Here is a 20,199-nt window from a genome sequence, read left to right on the forward strand (position 1 = left end):
TGCCTCAGCCTCCCGAGTAGCTGGGACTACAAGTGCACGCCACCATGCCCAGCTAATTTTTTTATATTTTTAGTAGAGATGGGGTTTCACCGTGTTCGCCAGGATGATCTCAATCTCCTAACCTTGTGATCCACCCACCTTGGCCTCCCAAAGTGCTAGGATTGCAGGCATGAGCCACTGCACCCGGCCGGCACTCATGTTTCTTAAGAAAAAACACCACAAAGCAGAATTCATAAGATAACTATGGTTTTATGTATATATTTTAGGACTCTTCCTTGAAATAATTAAGAAAGTATTGATACAACCTTTCGAAGAGAGTTTTAAATTTCATTTATTGGATATATTTTCCTCTACATAATAATAAGAATACACGAAAGAAAAATTCATGTATTTTGGTCATTACCGAAATAATTAAAGAAAGACAAAAGAAACATGAAAGGTAGCTTGCCAGATAAGACAGGTTTATTTTAGAGAAAACAAACCCGAGAGGAGCCTTTTGACTGAGTTAGGTTAGAGGCAAACTTTTTTTTACAGACTAAGAGTTTTTAAGGATTCAGGGTGGGAGAGTTTATTAGAGGCTTGGACTGCTTCTGTGTTTCTTTGTTGTGCTTATTTGGGAGGGAGAGTTGTGTGTGTTGTTGTTGTTGTTGTTGTTTTCAGTTGCAGGCATACCCCCCAAGTATGCTTTTAGCTTCCCTATCTTAGTGCCCCTGAAGGGAGAGGAATGTCCTTATTAAGGCCCACTGTTTTACTGGGGCCCATTGTATCAGGGTGAAATTTGGCAGTTACCCAAGAGAGTTTCCCCCTACTTCCTCTGTGCCTGAGCAGTTTTATTTGTGTTTTACTGGCTGCTTTTTCTGTTTGCTTGTAGTTAGAAGTGATTTCCTTGAAACACATAAGGCTAGAAAGGGAGTTGGAACTTAAAGTGGTGGTTTGTCCAAAATAAAGGTGCTCCTGCCCTGTCAATTACCATCATGGGATAGGTGGGTGACAGAGGTCCTAGGAGAAGAAATACAAATGATCATCGATAGTAGACTTTGAATATAAATCTGAAAAGCACTTCATTCTTTCCATCACAGTCTGCCTGTCACCATTGGTCCTAAGATACTCAGAAGACAGGAAGCTGGCTATATCCTGCATGGAGGCTTCTTCTAAACTGTTTTTTTCTCTGCTGTCCACAGCAGGTGCTACTGCAATTGCACAACCTCCTATGGACCACCCACTACCCCTACTCCACCCTCAGCTCTGCTTTGGGAGGTTATTTTGAGGAACATCATTAAAATCAGGCAGTTCTTCTAATCTCTAGGTGTATAGTTCTCAGGGATTGTTGACAAGCCAGTAGTTCTTCATTTAATTGGACAACAGGTGGCACTAGAGACCATATAATCTCCACATTTCTAAACCCTGCCTGTTCTTACCAACAGCTGTAAGCAGGCAAGGTCTGTCACTTAAACCACACTCTTGCCAACACCCCCAAAATCCCTTGTTCCCTTTTCCTTCAGTTACATTCCCTTCCCTCTGCTGAACTCAATACCAGGACCAGTTAAACTGTTTATGCTCCTTCTGCATGGTGAATGCTCTGGAGAAGACCCCCAGACATACAATATGGGGCACCTTTGAACTCATGGTTAGGTTCTCTGCACGGTCCTGAACTAACATAGTTTCCTGTCTAATTTTCCTTAAGAGTCACTTCAAACTTCACAGACCCTTTCTTCTTTAGTAATGTGTTCCATACATGCAAATGCCACGTGTGGGGTTTTGCACTGTGGCAATAAAGTAAAAGGGCTGAGTTCCATGTCTGGGTTTGTGAGATGCAGAACATAGTAGCAGGTTTAGAATGGCAAGAAGATGCCTAAACAGAAGGAATACAGCAGATGCAGGAGCAAAGAGCCTCAGGTAACCGAGAGTGTAAGTCCCCTACTGTTTCCTTTCACACAAGTCCCTGAAAAGGCATTCATTGTACTTCCTCAGACAAAACATGGAGATTTGATTGATCTTCCTAGATCTGAAGGGTGAATGGACTCTGGCAAGTCCATAGATCTGTCACATCTTTCCTCTGTTTATAAATATCTGTCTTGATACACAGCGAATGAAGTGCAGACATGAAGGATAGCAGTATAATCATAAGATTTTGACGTAAGGATACCTGAATTCTGCCTTGGCTCTGCTCTCTGTTTCCTGAAGGAGAAGACAAAAAAGGATCAGTGGCATGTTATAATCTAGGCACATATGCCGGTAATCCAAGGGAGAAAGTTCTGGTAAAATTAGGTGAGCATATGACCAAGACCCAAAGCATAGGCTGGGCCTCTTCTTCTCCCTAAGCCCAACTCTTACCACCAGCCAGTGTCCGAGGATTCAAGGAAAGGGAATAAGTGGTGCACAACTGAGGGGAAAAGGAAGAAGCAAATGGGCAGGTTGGGTCCTCCACAGGAGGCAAGCAGTAGAAAAACATATGAACCAGCCAGCTAGGCCACCTTGGGGCAGGGTGGGAGTAGGGGAGAGCTTTGGCTTGATTTTTTTTTTTTCCTCTGAGGATAGCTTTGGAGAGTAAGCAACACTGTGTGTGGTACTTTTAACACATTGTAGGCCTGCTTGTGAGTAAACAAGGCCCAACCAGTGCCTGGAAATGTGATTTAAGCAGATGAAAATTCCCTTTTTGTGGGGAGCTAGGAGGGAGATAAGGCGGTGAAGCTTCCTTTCCTTTATATTTAAATGGCATTCAAGGCCTTCCAATAATTTGGTCCCCAGTTAATGTTTCCAATCTTACCTCTCACCTATCTCCCCATTATAGCCAAGAACTCGTCAATATGCACTAAACAAGCTGTACTTTTCCACATTTCCTTTGCTTACATTATCTTCTCTTCCTGGAATTCCCTTATCTACCTGGTGAACCTTAAAATCCAGCTCAAAAGTCATCTTTTCTTTGAAGCCTTCTTTTACTTCCTGAGGGAGAATTAGTGGGGTTTTTTTAGTTTATCATGATTTATTTCTGTGTTTAGCTCCCTCACTAGCTTGAACTGTATGAGGACAGGGACCATGTGTTTGTTACTCATACCGCGCCCCTGGCACTTAGCAGTGCACTTGGCATTCAGTAGACGTTAAATAAACACTTCTTTTTTTTTTTTAACTTAATAAGTGAATGAGGACTGGAAGGTGATAGATATGGGGCCTGCCTTGCCAATATCTGTCCATTGGAGTATCTTATGGGATCTTTTTTTTGGTGGGGGCTTGGGAGGTTTATTCAGTGATGCTTTAGTCTCAGTCTCTGCCAGCAACTAGGAGTGAGGTGACTCCGCTCACCCCAGGATTTCCCAGACTTGCTGCTTTACAGTAGAGAGGCAGGAAGCTAACTATCCTCTAAGCCACAGCTTGGGAAGCTAGGCTAGTACTGGGGTGGGGGCAGCAGAGCTGAGACCCTCCACCCTCAGCCCCCAGCCTGTGCTATCCTCCCAGCCTGAGGGGAAGGAGCTGAGGCAATCTTGACCGCAGCCTCCCACACACAGCCCTGCTCTTGGTGCACCGTTCACTGCCCTGAGTTATTCATGATCTCTGCTCCCACATATTCACCTCGACACTCCAAAAGCCAGCCCCACACCCAGCCCCTCCAGGTCTTTAGTCCTGGGGAGGGCAAAAGGAGGGACAGGGGGCCTCTGATTGAGCAGCTTCAAGGGGCCTCTCCTTTCTGTTGCCCACTGGATGCCAGCCCCTTGTCTTCAGCCCTCCCTTAGATAGGAAGGGGGGTGGTGGCCTCAGACTGCACCCCTTTTCTTCTCTTCCTGGCATCCCATTCTGTCCCAGCACAGCAGCCAAGAGCACAAAGCACAGCACCTGTGAGGCTGGTGGGCACAGGAGCCCATGCTGGCATAGGCCAGACTGCCTGCAGCCCTAGGTGGGGCCTGCTCCCTGCCCTGGAAGCTAGACAGAGGGAGACAGAAAGCAGTAGTGGGGCAATGGGATGTGCAGCCCCTGTGGCAGGAGGAGGAGCACACGAACCCTGACCCTGCTACTTGGTGCAGGCCACTCCAGGCCTCGCTTCTGTAAGAGCCTCTGTGGCTGGCTCCACAGCTCCCCATAAAGGGGGCTGAAAGGAGGGTGAGTGGTCCCTGAAGAGGTGAAGGGTCTGCAGAGAATCATGCAGACACCAGGTATTACCCAGCTCTTCCCCCAAGACCTGGAGGGTCCAAACTCCTGGCCCCAACCACCCTACATCTTGGGTGAGGAAGAAGGGCCTCTTCTGCTGTTCCTTCCCCTCAGAGATCCAAAAAACCACTCCAGTGAGATACAGGTACCCATGCCTGCCACCTGCCCCTGGAGACAGCAGGGGAATTGAGGCAGGAAGCCTGGCCAGGGGCCCTTATGGGATCTTTTAGTAGAAGTTAGCCTTCTGAGACAACGCAGCCAAGCACAAACCAGTAAATGTTGCAAGAGTGAAGTGGGAACTATACCTAAATGGCTGTTGATCTCAAAAAACTGAAAGCTAAAAGTAATGTTATTTGCTTATTGGTTAGTGTGTTAGTCTGCTATGGCTGCCATAACAAAGTACCACAGAGGTCTTAACAGAAATGAATTGTCTCACAATTCTGGAGGCTAGAAGTCTAAAATCAAAGTTATTTTGTTCCTTCTGAGGGCTTTGAAGAAAGATCTGTTCCAGTTCCCTCTTCAGGGCTTGTAGATGGTGTTGTCCGTGTCTTCACATCATCTTCCCTCTGCATGTGTCAGTTTTTGAGTTCAAGTTTCCCCTTTCTACAAGAACATCAGTCACATTGGATTAGGGCTCATACTAAAGACCTCATCTCAATACATGTGCAACAATCCTATTTCCAAACAGGTTAAACTTCAACTCTGCAAATGCAGTGAAATATTTTACTAAAACAAACAAGTATTATTAATAAAAATAATTTTGCAGAAATTTCTCTTACTCTTTCATTTTATTTTGATTCTTTAAGCTGGTTTTGGAATGAGCAACTATTTGTGTAACCACTGACTGCTAGAGAGTATTTATCACTGAGATAGTCCATACCTGGGAAATAATGTTTCTGTTCTGCGTGATCTTGCAATAGTAATTCACTTATCTGGGGCTGTATTTTCTTACCTGTAAAGTGAAAGTATTGAATTAAATAGTCTATCTCAAAAATCTCTAAATGTTCTTTGAAGTTTTTTCTTTACAATACAATGAGATAGATGAGACAAACATCTGAAAAGAGTGTTTGCTAAATAACCTGTTAGTAGTTTAATGCAGAGCAAACAGAATATATAGCTATAAGTAGGAGATATTTGAGGGAAATCACCATTTGAGCTTATTTCTATTACCCCCATGATTTTATTTTTTTTTAAAGAAAACTTTTCCAAGTCTGTTATTAATCACTGACTTGTCCTGCTTTTCATCATTTGATTTTTCTCATATACAGTGGAGCTGTCCTCCCCAGTACCTGGAACAATGCCAGCCACATAGTAGATTCCCAATAAATATTTAATGAAAGAATGAATGGAAGCAAGAGGTGACATGATTCTAGGAACTGTGTGTAGTTTGAACACCCTTGTGAGTAGATGTGAGGAAACAAGATCCTTTTACTCTCAATGTGTCTACACTGGCAGAAGAATTGCTAATATGTGTTCAGGGGTGCCTTTGTTCACACTATGCCACCCAGAGTGATAAATGGGTCCATACACACTTGTGGATAAGAATGGCTTTAGAATTTTCCTTAGTAAGAATCATTACACAACAGTCCAAAGGACTGTTGCCACGTGGTCTTATTTGTACTCTCAAATTCCTGTTCTTTTTAAAATTTTTTTTAAAGAAATGAGGGTCTTAATCCTATGCAAAAAGAACAAAGCTGGAGGCATCACGCTACCTGACTTCAAACTATACTACAAGGCTACAGTAACCAAAACAGCATGGTACAGGCACCAAAACAGATATATAGACCAATGGAACACAACAGAGGCCTCAGAAATAACTCCACACATCTATAACCATCTGATCTTTGACAAACTTGATAAAAACAAGAAATGGGGAAATGATTCCCTATTAAATAAATAGTGCTGGGAAAACTGGCTAGCCATATGTAGAAAGCTGAAACTGAATCCCTTCCTTACACCTTATACAAAAATTAACTCAAGATGGATTAAAGACTTATTTAGACCGAAAACCATAAAAACCCTAGACGAAAACCTAGGTAATACCATTCAGGACATAGGCATGGGCAAGAACTTCATGACTAAAACATCTAAAGCAATGGCAACAAAAGCCAAGATAGACAAATGGGATCTAATTAAACTAAAGAGCTTCTGCATGGCAAAAGAAACTACCATCAGAGTGAACAGGAAACCTACAGAATGGGAGAAAATTTTTGCAATCTACCCATCTGACAAAGGGCTAATATCCACAATCTACAAAGAGCTTAAACAAATTTACAAGAAAAAATCAAACAACCCCATCAAAAAGCGGGCAAAGGATACAAACACACACTTCTCAAAAGAAGACATCTATGCAACCAACAGATATATGAAAACATGCTCATCATCACTGGTCATCAGATAAATGCAAAACAAAACCACAGTGAGATACCATCTCACGCCAGTTAGAATGGCGATCATTAAAGTCAGGAAACAACAGATGTTGGAGAGGATGTGGAGAAATAGGCATGCTTTTACACTGTTGGTGGGAGTGTAAATTATTTCAACCATTGTGGAAGACAGTGTGGCGATTCCTCAAGGATCTAGGATTAGAAATACCATTTGACTCAGTGATCCCATTACTGGGTATATACCCAAAGGATTATAAATCATGCTACTACTATAAAGACACATGCACACGTTATGTTTATTGCAGCACTAGTCACAATTGCAAAGACTTGGAACCAACCCAAATGTCCATCAGTGATAGACTGGATTAAGAAAACGTGGCACATATACACCATGGAATACTATGCAGCCATAAAAAGGATGAATTCATGTCCTTTGCAGGGACATGGATGAAGCTGGAAACCATCATTCTCAGCAAACTATCACAAGGACAGAAAACCAAACACCGCATGTTCTCACTCATAGGTTGGAATCGAACAATGAGAACACATGGATACAGGGCCAGGAACATCACACACTGGGGTCTGTCACGGAGTAGCGGGCTGGAGGAGGGATAGCATTAGGAGAAATACTTAATGTAAATGACGAGTTGATGGGTGCAGCAAACCAACATGACATATGTGTACCTATGTAACAAACATGCACATTGTGCACATGTACCCTAGAACTTAAAGTATAATAATAATAAAGAAAGAAAAGAAAAAGAAACGAGGGTCTTGCTCCACTGCCCGGGTTCGACTCCTAGGCTGAAGGGATCCCTCTCCTTCTCAATAGCTGGGGCTACAGGAGTGCGCCACCACGCGCCCCTGGCTCAATTCTTGCTCCTTTTGGTCTATAAAGCGGACTGTGGCCCCGGGGCTCATCCGATAGAGTCACCAGCCACTGGAGCTTTACAGAAGAGAGTGGGAGGGGAGGCTCAGAGAGGTCACTCAGGACCCAAAGTGTGCCCAGACGGGCCCTAACTACGTGGCGTGACCTCAGGCGGGGCAAACTGATCAAAGACACCGGATCCCCACCCACCCTGACCGCTCCAGGGTCTGCTTTGGTATCCGAACTCTTGCTCTCCGAAGAGATTCAGACAGCGCGAGACACCCCTAACAGTCTCCAGAGGCCGGGATTGTCCGGAGCGGAAGCGGAGCCTTGCTTCCCAGGGGCGCGCCGAAGCGCACTGCGCAGCCGCAGTGGGAGGAGGCACCGGCCGCGCGGCGGGTGGAGGTGCTGGCCGAGTAGTGCAGACAGCGCCGGGAAGATGAGCACGGCAGGTGGCGGCCGTCGCCGCCAGGCGCAAGTGTCCCGCCGCATCTCCTTCAGCGCGAGCCACCGATTGTACAGGTAAAGTGTGCACACAGGTGCAGCCCTGCGCGGCGGGCCCCGGGCCCTGGAACGTCACCGGGGCGGGGCTGGGGTCGTGCTGACGTCGGGTCCAGGAGGGACGCCGGGGCTTCTGGGGCGACGCTGAGTACGGAGGGCGGCGCGCGTTGGTCGCGTTCGCTGGTCTTCGGTCGGCCCCCAGCATCGCGGTGGCGGCTGGAGTGTCCCCAGCCCTGGAGGGGTCGGGGGGCTTGATGGTTAACGGAGCCGACTGCGGAGGGCGATGGCCCACGTCTGGGTGTGGGGCCCACATCCACCTTTGCGACTCGAAGAAACGTCTCTGCCCCTAGGAGTCCCTTGGTGTACACCACAGGGTTGTTGTGAAGCTCAGCGGTGTTAAACTCGCCTATGTTAACACAGTACCTGCCGTGGCGTAGACACCCAGTAAATGTTAGCTAATCTTGTATGCCAGGAGCATTGGCGACCATATCTAATGTAATTACAAGGCAAGTTTTAGCCCCTTTTTAACCAAAGACAGAATGAACCCAGTCCCTGGTGGTCTAGTGGCTAGGAGAAAAAAAACCAAAAAACAAAAAACAACGAGCCCAGACGTTCAGTTTCCGAAGCAAGCAGCATAGTTGGGATTTGAAACCCGATCGTACATACCGCTTGCATGCACTAAAGAGTTGATTTTGAGGAATTTTACCACTCACTAACAAGCTCCACTCTCTGGCCTTCCGTATCGTCGTCTGTGAAATGAGGATGACCATTGCTATCTAACAGGATTCATCCCTCCATTCGCTAAACGAGGATTTGTTCCTTGCTTGTCAGGGCTTGTGCTAGGTAACGGATGCATCAGGGGTCTTGTATGGGGTTTCCAATCTGGCCTATTTTGTGGAGGGTACACTGAGAGAATTTTGTGCAAAAGACTTTAGCACTTTAAATACAAGAAGTGGCTAAGCAGGAGAAAGTGGGGGTGTGTTATTCCATTTTGCATTGCCGTAAAGGAATACTGAGACTGGTGTTTTATAAAGAAAAGAGGCTTATTTGGTTCTGCAGGCTGTACAAGAAGCATGGCACCAGCATCTGCTTCTGTTGAGGCCTCAGGGAGCTTCCACTCATGGTGGAAGGTGAAGGGGGAGCAAGCAGGCAACTCACAGTGCAAGTGAGGGAGCAAGAGAGAGGAGAGGAGGTGCCAGGCTCTTTTTAACAACCAGCTCCCCCATTAACTAATAGAGCCAGAACTCGCTCATTGCTTCAGGGAGGGCACCAAGCCATTCATAAGGGATCCACCCCCATGAGCCAAGCATCTCCCCCTAGGCCCCACCTCCAACATTGGGGATCACATTTCAACATGAGATTTGGAGGGGACAGACATCCAAACTACATTGGGGGGAATCATAAAGAGGATCTCAAAAAGAAAGGGGTTGTATAATAAGAGGCATAAACACCTGAGGGTGGTAAGGCCTCATAGAGGATGCAAAATTGAATGGATGTGTATAAGTATAAACATTCACTGAGCAATTTGATTTCTGAGACAGAAAAAGATTGTAATTTTAAAAATTCACCTGCTTTGAATATTCCTCAACAGATTGGTAAAGTTCTCATGAGGCAGTCGTTGAGACATAGTATAAACCAAAATTGTTAAATAGGAGACTTACCAGGCCATGTAATTTAAAAAAATTTTTTTTTTTTTCTGGATGAGTAGTTTAGCTTCTGAGAGAAATGAGATAGTAAGCCACTTTGCGGATCACCATCTTTGTTTATCATTATATGCTGTTATTTCATTCAGCACTTGCCTAATACATTGTAGGCACTCAGTAGTGTTGAATTGAAAAGCGGAAGTCCCATGAGCAGATCAGCTGCTGTGGAACAAGGGGATTGAAGTTAAGGTTTGTTTGTGCTAATTTGTATGGTACAGTCTTCTAATTAGGGACTGTGCCATGGTTTCTGACATATACATGAGTAATAAAATCAACATGATTTCTGACTCCCTGTTTGGTGAGCTAAAGTAATAACAAATTGGGAGACTTTTCAAAGATCAGAGCAAATAATAAATATAAGGAACAGAGAAGGGGGTTTGGATGTGATACTTGTGTCATGCTGACTTTTTTTTTTTTTTGGTTAGTAAATTTCTGAGTGATGAAGAAAACTTGAAACTGTTTGGGAAATGCAGCAATCCAAATGGCCATGGGCACAATTATAAAGGTGAGAGAAAAACCGATGACATTTCAGCCCTTCAATAAGGATGAAAGAGTATTCAGCAAATGTAGACACAATGAATGGGAAAACTTACGGACACAGTGTGAATGCTTTGAGCCTTGAATGAGAAGTTAAATGGGAGTTCAGAGTGAAAGGATCTGTTGTTTTGGTTGGATGTGTGTTAAGTTTTACCTTACAATTGTCAACTCTTACAAACAGACCAAAACAAGGAATGCTTTAAAGCATTTTTCTTTGTCCTAGAGTACACAATAAATTTCTTTCTGATTAGGTGTGGTTGAGGCTAATGTTAAAATTAGATTTTATTCTTTGAGTAAATAATGACTGACAAAATGGGAATGTTGCCTAGGAATGTAATGTATGGCAGAAAAATAGGTTTAGTCTAAAGCTTTGCCAGCAGTGTTCCAAGAAAGTAGGTAATTTGTCCAAGGATAAGAGACTTGATTCTTTGGGGTACAGCCTGCCTTAAAAAACAGCTACATAAGCCATAGAGTATAAAACAGTATGTGATGGTGGCATAAAAAAAAGACCAGACAAGGTGTCCGGAGATTAGGATTACTGGTTTAGCTACTGCCTCTTCCTTAATCTATGGTATCTCAGTCTCAGCGTACTTACTTATCATGTAATACCTAATGGTATTTGTATAGAACTAAAATACATACATTCGTAAAAGTTATTAATGTATAAAGCACTGATTAAGATTTTTTTTTCTTTTCTTTTCTTTTCTTTTTGAGACGGAGTTGCGCTCTTTTTGCCCAGGCTGGAGTGCAGTGGCATGATCTCTGCTCACTACAACCTCCACTTCCCAGATTCCAGTGATTCTTCAGCCTCAGCCTCCCGAGTAACTGGGATTACAGTTGCCCACCGCCACGCCTGGCTAATTTTTGTATTTTTCATAGAGATGGGGTTTCACCATGTTGGCCAGGTTGCTCTCAAACTCCAGACCTCAGGTTATCCTCCGCCTCGGCCTCCCAAAGTGCTGGGATTACAGTCATGAGCCACCACGCCTGGCCAAGATTTTTCAAATGCTTTTCACAAGCACTTTTTAATTTACAAAGCATTACTTTAGACTTTGTATACATTCACGTGAGTAAGGGGATAAGGATTTAAGGCCCAGTAGTATTGCTTGTTCAGAAAGGTACTGTTCAGTATTGGACCAGCTTGCTGTGTAGCTGGACACCTGCAAGTACAGATTCTAATTCTACAGGCAGAGATTGAGCAACATCTTGATGCTCCCTAGTGCATTAACATTATAAGCAGAATTTACACCCTTTTCAGCCTTGGCTGAGTGCCTCTGCTTAGCCAGAGTTCCTACTAAGCTCCTTTGTCTTGCTTGCGTCTTGCTTTGGTTGATTAAAAAAAAAAAAATCTTAACTAAAATAACAAATGTTTTGGGGTAAATATTTAAGTATAGCTTTTGGGGACAGATCTAATAATTTATGTTGCCAACTTGTGCTTGTATGTTGCTAACTTGTGCTTGGATGTTAATCTGTTGAAAGTCATGCTGTTTTTTTGGTATTTTGTTTCCTTTCCATAGTTGTGGTGACAGTACATGGAGAGGTATGTGCAGAAAATATTTGTGTGGGTTTTGCAGATTGCTGGGCTCTCTTTCAGCCAGTATGGTGGATTCTGTGTTGAAAACTGTTCCAGTCAGTATTGCTTCATTGTTGGCCCTTGTATATCTGTGTGTGGTGAGCTACTGCCATTCCAGGCCTCTCCTCTACCAAAGTGTTGTCTTTAATGTGCTGTGTGTGGACAGGTAGAAGGGCTATACGATGAAAAGGATGCTTGAAGTACATGGTGCTTCCATGCTGAGGTCAGTGATTATCTCTGGGATGAAGGCAAATGTGGGCACAGTCTCTGCATACTGTACTGCCTTTAATAATTTGCCAGCCGTTTAATATGGAGAGCCTATGAGAGTAATATTCACCTTTGTTTATTCTTTAGATTGACCCTGCTACAGGAATGGTTATGAATTTGGCTGATCTCAAAAAACATATGGAGGTAATGGCATGTTGGGTGCTTATTATGTGCTATTCCCTAAGTATAATATTTGGTGGCCCCCTATCTACCTCCCCAACCAGTTATCTCCTAAGGTTCCATGACTCTGTAAGTAGAATTGGATGTGGGTGTTGGGGTATAGTTGGAGGAACTACTCGCATGGCCTCTAAAGTTGTTTTGGTGACTTAACGGAAATTAGTCACAGTTGTGTTACAGCGATGGGAGGAAATATAACATGCTCACCTTGTATTCCTTGTTGGAATATCCTGATTTCCTTCAGTTAACAAATTCTCCATTTCTTTTAAGACATAGCTTTCTCCTTGAGACTTACTTTTTTTTTTTTAAGAGGCACAGAGCCAATGCAAATTTTTCTTTTTGTAGAGGTAGGGGTCTGACTGTGTTGTTTAGGCTGGTCTCAAATGCCTCCTGCCTTGACCTCCCAAAGTGCTGGAATCACGGGCATGAGCCACTGCTCCTGGCCTTCTCCTTGGAGCCTTCTCTTCTCTCTCTGAATATTCCTTGTACCTTTGATCATAGATTTAGATACCACACCATGTTATTCACTCTAGATTTATTATAAACTCACCAGAGCAGTACATCATAGAGATAACACACAAGGGGTTCAGTGAAGAACTTAACTGATTGTATCATTATAGAATTCTTGCTTTGTAAGAGACTTTGGAGATTATTCAAACCAACTTCTTCAATCCATAGATTGAGATTGAGAGATGCTGAACAGTTAACGGACTTACCCCAGATCATGTGGCTAGTTATTTGCAAAGTTGGGAGTAGATTTCTTTCCATCCAGCTGTTTATTATGCCGTCATTTCACTTGCAGCTTAGTTTTGTTCTGAAATTTGACATTTGCTTTATTAAAATGATGTTATTAGTGATGTTTACTTCTTTCACATTATTCATATATTCAACAAATTTGTCTACTTTGCATCAGTTTGTGAGCTAAGTATACAAAGATGAATGAGATGTAGCCCACAGAGCGTATACATTACTTTTTCTAGGAGGTGAAGAATAGTAGTTGTTAAATAACTGTTGATTTAATAAATGAGGAAAAGAATGAGTGAATGAAGACACAGCACTGTGCTCAAAGTACTTTAGGAAAGTTATAGAGATAGGACCTGCATGCATTTATGGGGCAGGGGTTGGGGATGCCGTGGGGGAGAGAGAGAGAGACAGAGACAGGAGAAGAGGAGAGGGGAGGAGAGTAGAGGGGAGGGGAGGAGATTAGAGGGGAGGGGAAAGAAAGAAAAAGAAAGAAAAAGAGAAAGGAAAAGAAAAGAAAGAAAAAGGAAAGAAAGGAAAGAGATAAGAAAGCAACATAAAAGCCCTCAACATATGACTAAGGAGGAGGGATTCTGTATACTGTTTTCTGCTTTTGTATGCCTGAAGGACACCACACACTTTCATCAGTGAAAGTCACTCATCGTGGCATATAGAGTGAAGTTAGAACCCTACCATGCATGGGGAGAGGATTGCTTGAGCCCAGGAGTTCAAGGCTGCAGTGAGCTATGATTGTGCCACTTGTACTCCAGCCTGGATGACAGAGACCCTGTCTCTAAAAATAAAACAAAAGAAAACAAAAAGTCCTGCATAAGAAGCTTTACTGGAGAAATTGGGACTGGAACTGGGATTGAAGATGAAGCAAAGATACCTATTTTCTTGCTATTCATGTGGAACATCCCTTCATTGGATCTATTTCAACAACCGTTTGATCTAGGACTTACTCTTTGTATGATTCTAGTTTTTCTCAAGAAATGATTGCTATTACTGTTATTAATGTACTCTTCTTGAAACTACACCATATGGAAAATTAGATTTTTTTCACAAATGCTAGATTTTTTGCAATAGCTAAAAGCAAAAAGCAAAGAAAGAATAAGGCAATTTAATCCTTGCTGATGATGAGGAAAAACATTATGTTAATATACATGAGCATTAGGGAGTAATAGTGTTTACATATTTGTACTTTTCCTTCGGTGAGCCCAAAACCATTCTTAAATTACTCCTCATAGCAGAAATTTAGAACTACTTACATAATTTCAGTCAGATCTGCTTTATAAAATGTAGTAGTCACTGGATCTTTGTCCTCATGATATTGTGGCATTGTTCCGTAGGTGTGACAGTGTTATGGAAAAATATTTGTGCTAATTCTTTGGACAGGATTCACAGAGTGTTAAACTGAATTCTGAATTACAGTGGCTTGTGTTGTGAGAAAGCTCCAGGATTCTCTGCTTTTTGGTTTCTCACCTCTTTTTATTCAGTAACAAGGATTCCTAATCATTACCAACAGCTGGGCCTGACTTTATTTCACAGCTTAAAATTTTGTAAGGTTGCTTTGTAAGACTCAAATCTAGTACTTACAAGTATTTAGTTAGTGGCTAAGTGATAAGGTGAGATTTAGAGGCATAAGTGTAACAATTTGGAATTTGAGTCATAAATGGAGCCAATTATATTTTCCCTTGGTTTTGTCTCTAGGAGGCGATTATGCAACCCCTTGATCATAAGAATCTGGATATGGATGTGCCATACTTTGCAGATGTGGTGAGGTGGGTGGCACTGTACCTTGCTTTATATAGATTGTAAAACAAGAATTGATTTGAATATTTGATTGTTGTGTGATTTCTGAAGTTTTAATTAAATCTTTCAAAACTAGAATTTCTATTCTCTATAAATATTAAACATGAAATTTTATTGTTTGCATTTTGAATTTTTGTTTGTTTGTTTGTTTGTTTTCCTATAGCACGACTGAAAATGTAGCTGTTTATATCTGGGACAACCTCCAGAAAGTTCTTCCTGTAGGAGTTCTTTATAAAGTAAAAGTATATGAAACTGACAATAATATTGTAGTTTATAAAGGAGAATAGCTAGTAGGGGCTAGCATTGTACAAAACCCAGTTTCCTTCTGTGTTTGAAAAAGATTTTGATCCCCTTGGAGTATTAAGAGGTCAACACGTGATTGTTGTACCTCCACATTGTGCTCTGGAGTCCCTATTTATTGAAATCATTGTAAGACCTATTATAAATTTAAGTCTATTTAAAACTAAACTTGTAATATATTTTGAAAATTGTTTAGAGTCTTTTATTTAGAAATTAAAAATCACTTCATTTCCAGCAAAATGTTTTGGTGTGGAATTACTTGAAAGCAAAAGAAATCTAATTTTGTTGTTTTCTCCATTACTTCATTTTTAGTATTCATTTTTACTTGGTATAATATACGTGGTTAAAATGCTTATATGACTTCGAGTATGTGAATCTTATAAGAAATAAAATTCAAGTGACCACAAAGTCTGGAGACTATATATATTTTTAATAGATTGAACTCTCTTGATTACTACTTGTTGGGTGTGCTGAAGGCAAAAGTGGATTCAGTGAAAAATCGTCTGAGGCAATCTGTTGTGGATACATGTACAAAGATTGACGGAAAATGCTGCTTTAGGGCACATCGTTTATTACAATTTTGCACAGCGTATTGAATTATGAATTGCTAGTGAGGAACAACACATTAAACATATCATGGAATATCGGTAAATTATTTATTCAGTGTATTCATCTGAATTTCTGAACCTTATGGGCTCTTGAATAATTTTAACTCAGAAGACTGCAGAATTATCATATATTTTAAACTCTACAGTCAGCATAAAAAGGAGCAACTACATATAAACTATTTCCTGTATATAGTTTTTCCTAATTGATCCCATTTTGTTCTGATTTTAAACTTACTATATTCTTGGCATTCTTCTCTGGGATCTTTTCCTCGTGACTAAATCCACAAGAAAGTATTTGCTTACTTTGCACAAAAGACTGTTCTGTGTTCTTGTTTGTATTCTAAATTTCTTAAATGCAGGGTTCTGATTTTCTCTCCACATAGCAACTAGCATACAATGAATTCCCAGAATGTTGTTGCCTGAAAATAGTAAAAGGGCTTTTGCAGTGATTACTGTTCTAGAAAAATTTGCAAAGAGTAGTCTTTTTTAGTGATTGCAGAAATATCAAGTTTGACTGTAATGCAAATGGCCACTCAATTATATTTAATGTATTTTAGTTGTCAAGCAATTTGAATGTTCTATATGTAGAATGTTTTTGTATTGATTACTTGAAAGGCAGATAGCTATTATTTATTAAGGCACTTTATGTTTTAATTCACACAAATACCCTGCAAGCTGGTATTCTCATTCTGTTGGTAAGATAATTAAAGTTGAGAGAGTTTAAGCTATTTGCTTTAGATCATTCAGCAAATAAATTGCAAACTGGATGTTTAACATTCAGGTTATTTCTGACTCCGAAACACTGAAAAGGGACAATTTGAATATTTCCAGATTTTTTGAGAGTCTGATCTTACTTATTTGTTACTCAATTTAATTTTTTTTTTTTTTTTTTTTTTTTTGAGACCGAGTCTTGCTCTGTCACCAGGCTGGAGCACAGTGGCGTAATCTTGGCTTACTGCAACCTTCACCTCCCAGGTTCAAAAAATTCCCCTGCCTCAGCCTCCTGAGTAGCTGGGACTACAGGCGCGCACCACCATGCCCATCTAATTTTTTGTATTATAGTAGAGATGGGGTTTCACTATTTGGGCCAGGATGGCCTCAATCTCCTGACCTCGTGATCCCCCTGTCTCAGCCTCCCAAAGTGCTGGGATTACAGGCGTGAGCCACTGCACCCGGCCAAAAATCTTATTTTTTACTGGATTCAGACTGAGAAGTAGAGGCTCGCAGTGAGGACAGTCTGTGTCTCTCGGCAATCTGTTCCTGGCACTCTTCTTTAGCCTCCTTCATTCTCTTGGCCAAAAGTTTAGCATATTCTGGAGCCTCTTCCTTATTTTTCTTAATACATTGTTTCTTCAGAGCAATATGCTGGCGTTTGTGCTGCAGGACACGTGGAGGAACAAGATGCTGAATCTTGGGTACTTTGGTCCTAGGTTTCTTACCTTCTTTGTTTAAGTGCTTGCTTATGACATACTGGCAGACATCATCCTCTTGAGAGAGATTGAAAAGTTTGTGGATTCTGCTAGATCTTGGGCCCCAGGAGATGAGACACCATAGGATCAGCCCAGGAATATCCTTCTCTCCTTATTTATTTATTTATTTATTTAGAGATGGAGTCTCGCTCTGTCACCCAGGCCGGAGTACAGTGGTGCAATCTCAGCTCACTGCAAGCTCCACCTCCCAGGTTCACCCCATTCTCCTGCCTCAGCCTCCCGAGTAACTGGGACCACAGGCGCCCACCACCATGCCTGGCTAATTTTTTGTATTTTTAGTAAAGACAGGGTTTCACCGTTTTAGCCAGGATGGTATCGATCTCCTGACCTTGTGATCCGCCCGCCTTGGCTTCCCAACGTGCTGGGATTACAGGCGTGAGCCACTGCGCCCGACCCCTTCTCTCCTTTTTTTAACAATAACCAATTTGAGAATGCTCGGATTGGCATCCACAATGCACACTTGAACAGATTATTGCTTTCTTTCTCCAGTTCTCCCTGGTCTATAACAGGAATGCCCCTTACCCAGCAGCAGGCAGACACAACCATGGGTCAAGACATCCTGCTTCATGAGGAAACCTTGTTCCCACCACTGATTCAGACTGTATAACCCTTCCAGTGTTTACCCAGAGTGTCAGCAGCAACTTCTGTGGCCATATGCTTCTCATAAAAAGCATGGTTTGCTTTTTATCTTGAAATTTTGCCCATTCAGTATTCCTTCCCTGTTTTCTCCTGAGTTCCAAACCACCTTTCTCCCTACCTCATCACTGAAGCATCTTGAAGCAGCTGATCACCTCTGAGGTGTCATGAAAAAGAGGCCCGACTTCTGCTTTCATTTTTTATTTCTATTTTTATTTATTTATTTATTTTTTGAGACAGCGTTTCACTCTGTCACCCAGGCTACAGTGCAGTGGTGCAATCTCAGCTGACTGCAACCTCTGCTTCCTGGGTTCAAGTGATTCTCGTGCCTCAGCCTCCTCAGTAGCTGGGACTACAGGAGCACACCACCCCGCCTGGCTAATTTTTGTATTTTTTGGTAGAGACGGGATTTCACCATGTTGGCCAGGCTGGTCTTGAACTCCTGACCTCAAGTGATCCGCCTACCTCGGCCTCCCAAAGTGCTGGGATTACAGGCGTGAGCCACTGTGCCTGGCCACATTTTTTTTTTTTTAATGCGAAATTTTGCAGATCTGATACCATATTAGAAAAACATTGTTCACAGTAACATTAACACTCCAGGTATTTGTTCATGAGTTGCTTCAAGAGAACTTTTGTACCTACATGCCAAATGAGTAAATATTCTTAATGTAGAGAAGGAAAAAATCATCATGGGGTGATGAGGTTTGGAAAAGCTTAGTGGAGGAATGGTCCTTTTAGTGATGGGGTAGGGAGAGTGGTGGTTTGGAACTCAGGAGAAAACAGGGAAGGAATACTGAATGGGTAAAATTTCATTAGCACAGTTACTAGGGTGGGAATATACAAAATATATTTGGGTTATAGAGAAGATATTGATCTTAGTAGACTGGTAGTGAGGTGTGAGAATGTAATGAGAAATGAACTTGGAAATACAGGTTGGAGACAGCCTGGAGGGCCTTGAATGTCAGTCAGTCTTTATCTTTTGAGGAATAGCAAGCTATTTGTTTTTTAAAGAAGATAACCAGGTGGGCAAAGGAAAGTGAGGAAACTATTTGCAAAACTGTTGCAGGAATCTAGACATGAAGCAATGGGTGCCTGGACTGTAGGGGTGGCAGTGTTTTGAAATAGATGGAAGAAGGAGAATAGAGCTAATTGTGCAGTGCCCACTATGGTGTCAGGCATTTTGCTAAATAATTCTTATATGACCTCATTTCATCCTCATAACCACCCTGCTGGGTGAATGTATTAGTTACCCACTGCTGCGTAACAGATTAGTCCCAAACATAGTGGCTTAAAACGGCACACATTTATTATCTCAGTTCTGCATACCAGAAGGCCACCTCTGGCTCAGAGTCACTCATAAGACTGCAGTCACCTCAGGGCTTGACCAGGAAAGATCCGCCTCCCAGCTCACTCCCATACTTGGTGGTTGGACTGAGGCCTCAGTTCCTCCCTCTGTTTCTTGCTGTGTAGGCCTCTTCACAGAGCATCTCCCAACATGACGGCCTGCTTCAGCAGAGCAGGTAGGAGGGTAAGGGAGAGTGCCACCATGATCGAAGACACAGTCATTTGTAAGCGAATCGCTTTTTCTGTATTTTGCTCCTTTGAAGCAAGTGACTCCATCCAGTCCATACTCAGGGAGAGGGGATTAGACACATATTGCTAATGTGCACATTTTGATGTGGAGATATCAGGTGATAAGACTGGAGAGGTAGGCAAGGAGTATATATCATGCCCTTTTTGGTGCCAGGGAAGTAAAGCACATTTCATTTCACAGGAGTGAAATGTCAGAGCAGCAGCTGTTGTTTACAGTGGGAATTGTGGAGTTTGTGGATGGTAGAGGAATATAGAAATCTTGGAAGCACAACTCTTGAAGTTAAAACCAATTCTAAGGTGAGAAGTTAAAAAATATCACCATATCTCTGTGAACATAACGACTAGAGCTGAGCGATCGTTTGTATCACTTCAATTGATGTAGGAACTACCAGCGGATTATGAAAATAGCCAGGATGCTTTGATCAATTGTGTACACGTGGCCACTAATACATTAGACTTATGATAAATGATCTGTTTGGCTTTTTAAACTCCAAACTTTTAAATTCCCTCTGGAATTGAAACTATCTTAAAGATAGGAAACAGATTGTGCTCATTTTGCTTTTGTTATGTCTGGGATATTTCTAGCCTCCCTTGCACATAGAAAAATCATTGTTAGTTTCACACAATTTAACTTTATAGCAAGGTTCTGCTGCAAGACACTTCTGGAAAGTGTCCCAGATAAACACTGTTGAAGTCTCCACATAGCTGCAAGAGAACTGCTGTCGCCACAAAAGTAAGGGAAGGTGGTTCTTGCCCTGGAGGATTTTCAAAGCAGCATTTCCACTTGGAATTGGTTGGTTCCCTTCAAAAATTGACTCACCCATTTCCACCAGTGTTCTGCAACCATTGAGACAGAAGAATTAATA

General features: G+C 42.2%; 2 protein-coding genes and 1 pseudogene across 2 annotated transcripts in view; 2 read left to right on the forward strand and 1 right to left on the reverse strand.

Moving 5' to 3' along the window:
• BCO2 (beta-carotene oxygenase 2) overlaps positions 1 to 6,438 on the forward strand; it is a 49,851-nt gene extending 43,413 nt beyond the window's left edge. Inside the window, exon 13 of the mRNA XM_011926750.1 lies at positions 5,337 to 6,438. The gene's annotated coding sequence lies outside the window, so the exon portion shown is untranslated. The remainder of the gene's footprint in view (positions 1 to 5,336) is intronic.
• Positions 6,439 to 7,761: 1,323 nt separating this feature from the next.
• On the forward strand, positions 7,762 to 15,414 carry PTS (6-pyruvoyltetrahydropterin synthase). Its single transcript, XM_011926755.1, has 6 exons — positions 7,762 to 7,917; positions 10,025 to 10,104; positions 11,654 to 11,676; positions 12,064 to 12,120; positions 14,605 to 14,675; positions 14,870 to 15,414. The coding sequence occupies exons 1-6, from the start codon at positions 7,835 to 7,837 to the stop codon at positions 14,991 to 14,993; spliced, it is 438 nt and encodes a 145-aa protein (XP_011782145.1). The 5' UTR covers positions 7,762 to 7,834; the 3' UTR covers positions 14,994 to 15,414.
• Positions 15,415 to 16,799: 1,385 nt separating this feature from the next.
• On the reverse strand, positions 16,800 to 20,157 carry LOC105501198 (annotated as a pseudogene).
• Positions 20,158 to 20,199: the final 42 nt, after the last annotated feature.

This window comes from Colobus angolensis, unplaced genomic scaffold (genome assembly GCF_000951035.1).
Source record: "Colobus angolensis palliatus isolate OR3802 unplaced genomic scaffold, Cang.pa_1.0 Scaffold7, whole genome shotgun sequence".
NCBI classification, from domain to species: domain Eukaryota; kingdom Metazoa; phylum Chordata; class Mammalia; order Primates; family Cercopithecidae; genus Colobus; species Colobus angolensis.

Coding starts and splice junctions, on each gene's coding strand:
- PTS (XM_011926755.1), top strand. CDS start 7,835: ATGAGCACGGCAGGTGGCGGCCGTCGCCGCCAGGCGCAAGTGTCCCGC. Junction 10,105..11,653: donor CCATGGGCACAATTATAAAG/GTGAGAGAAAAA, acceptor TCCTTTCCATAG/TTGTGGTGACAGTACATGGA. Junction 14,676..14,869: donor TACTTTGCAGATGTGGTGAG/GTGGGTGGCACT, acceptor GTTTTCCTATAG/CACGACTGAAAATGTAGCTG.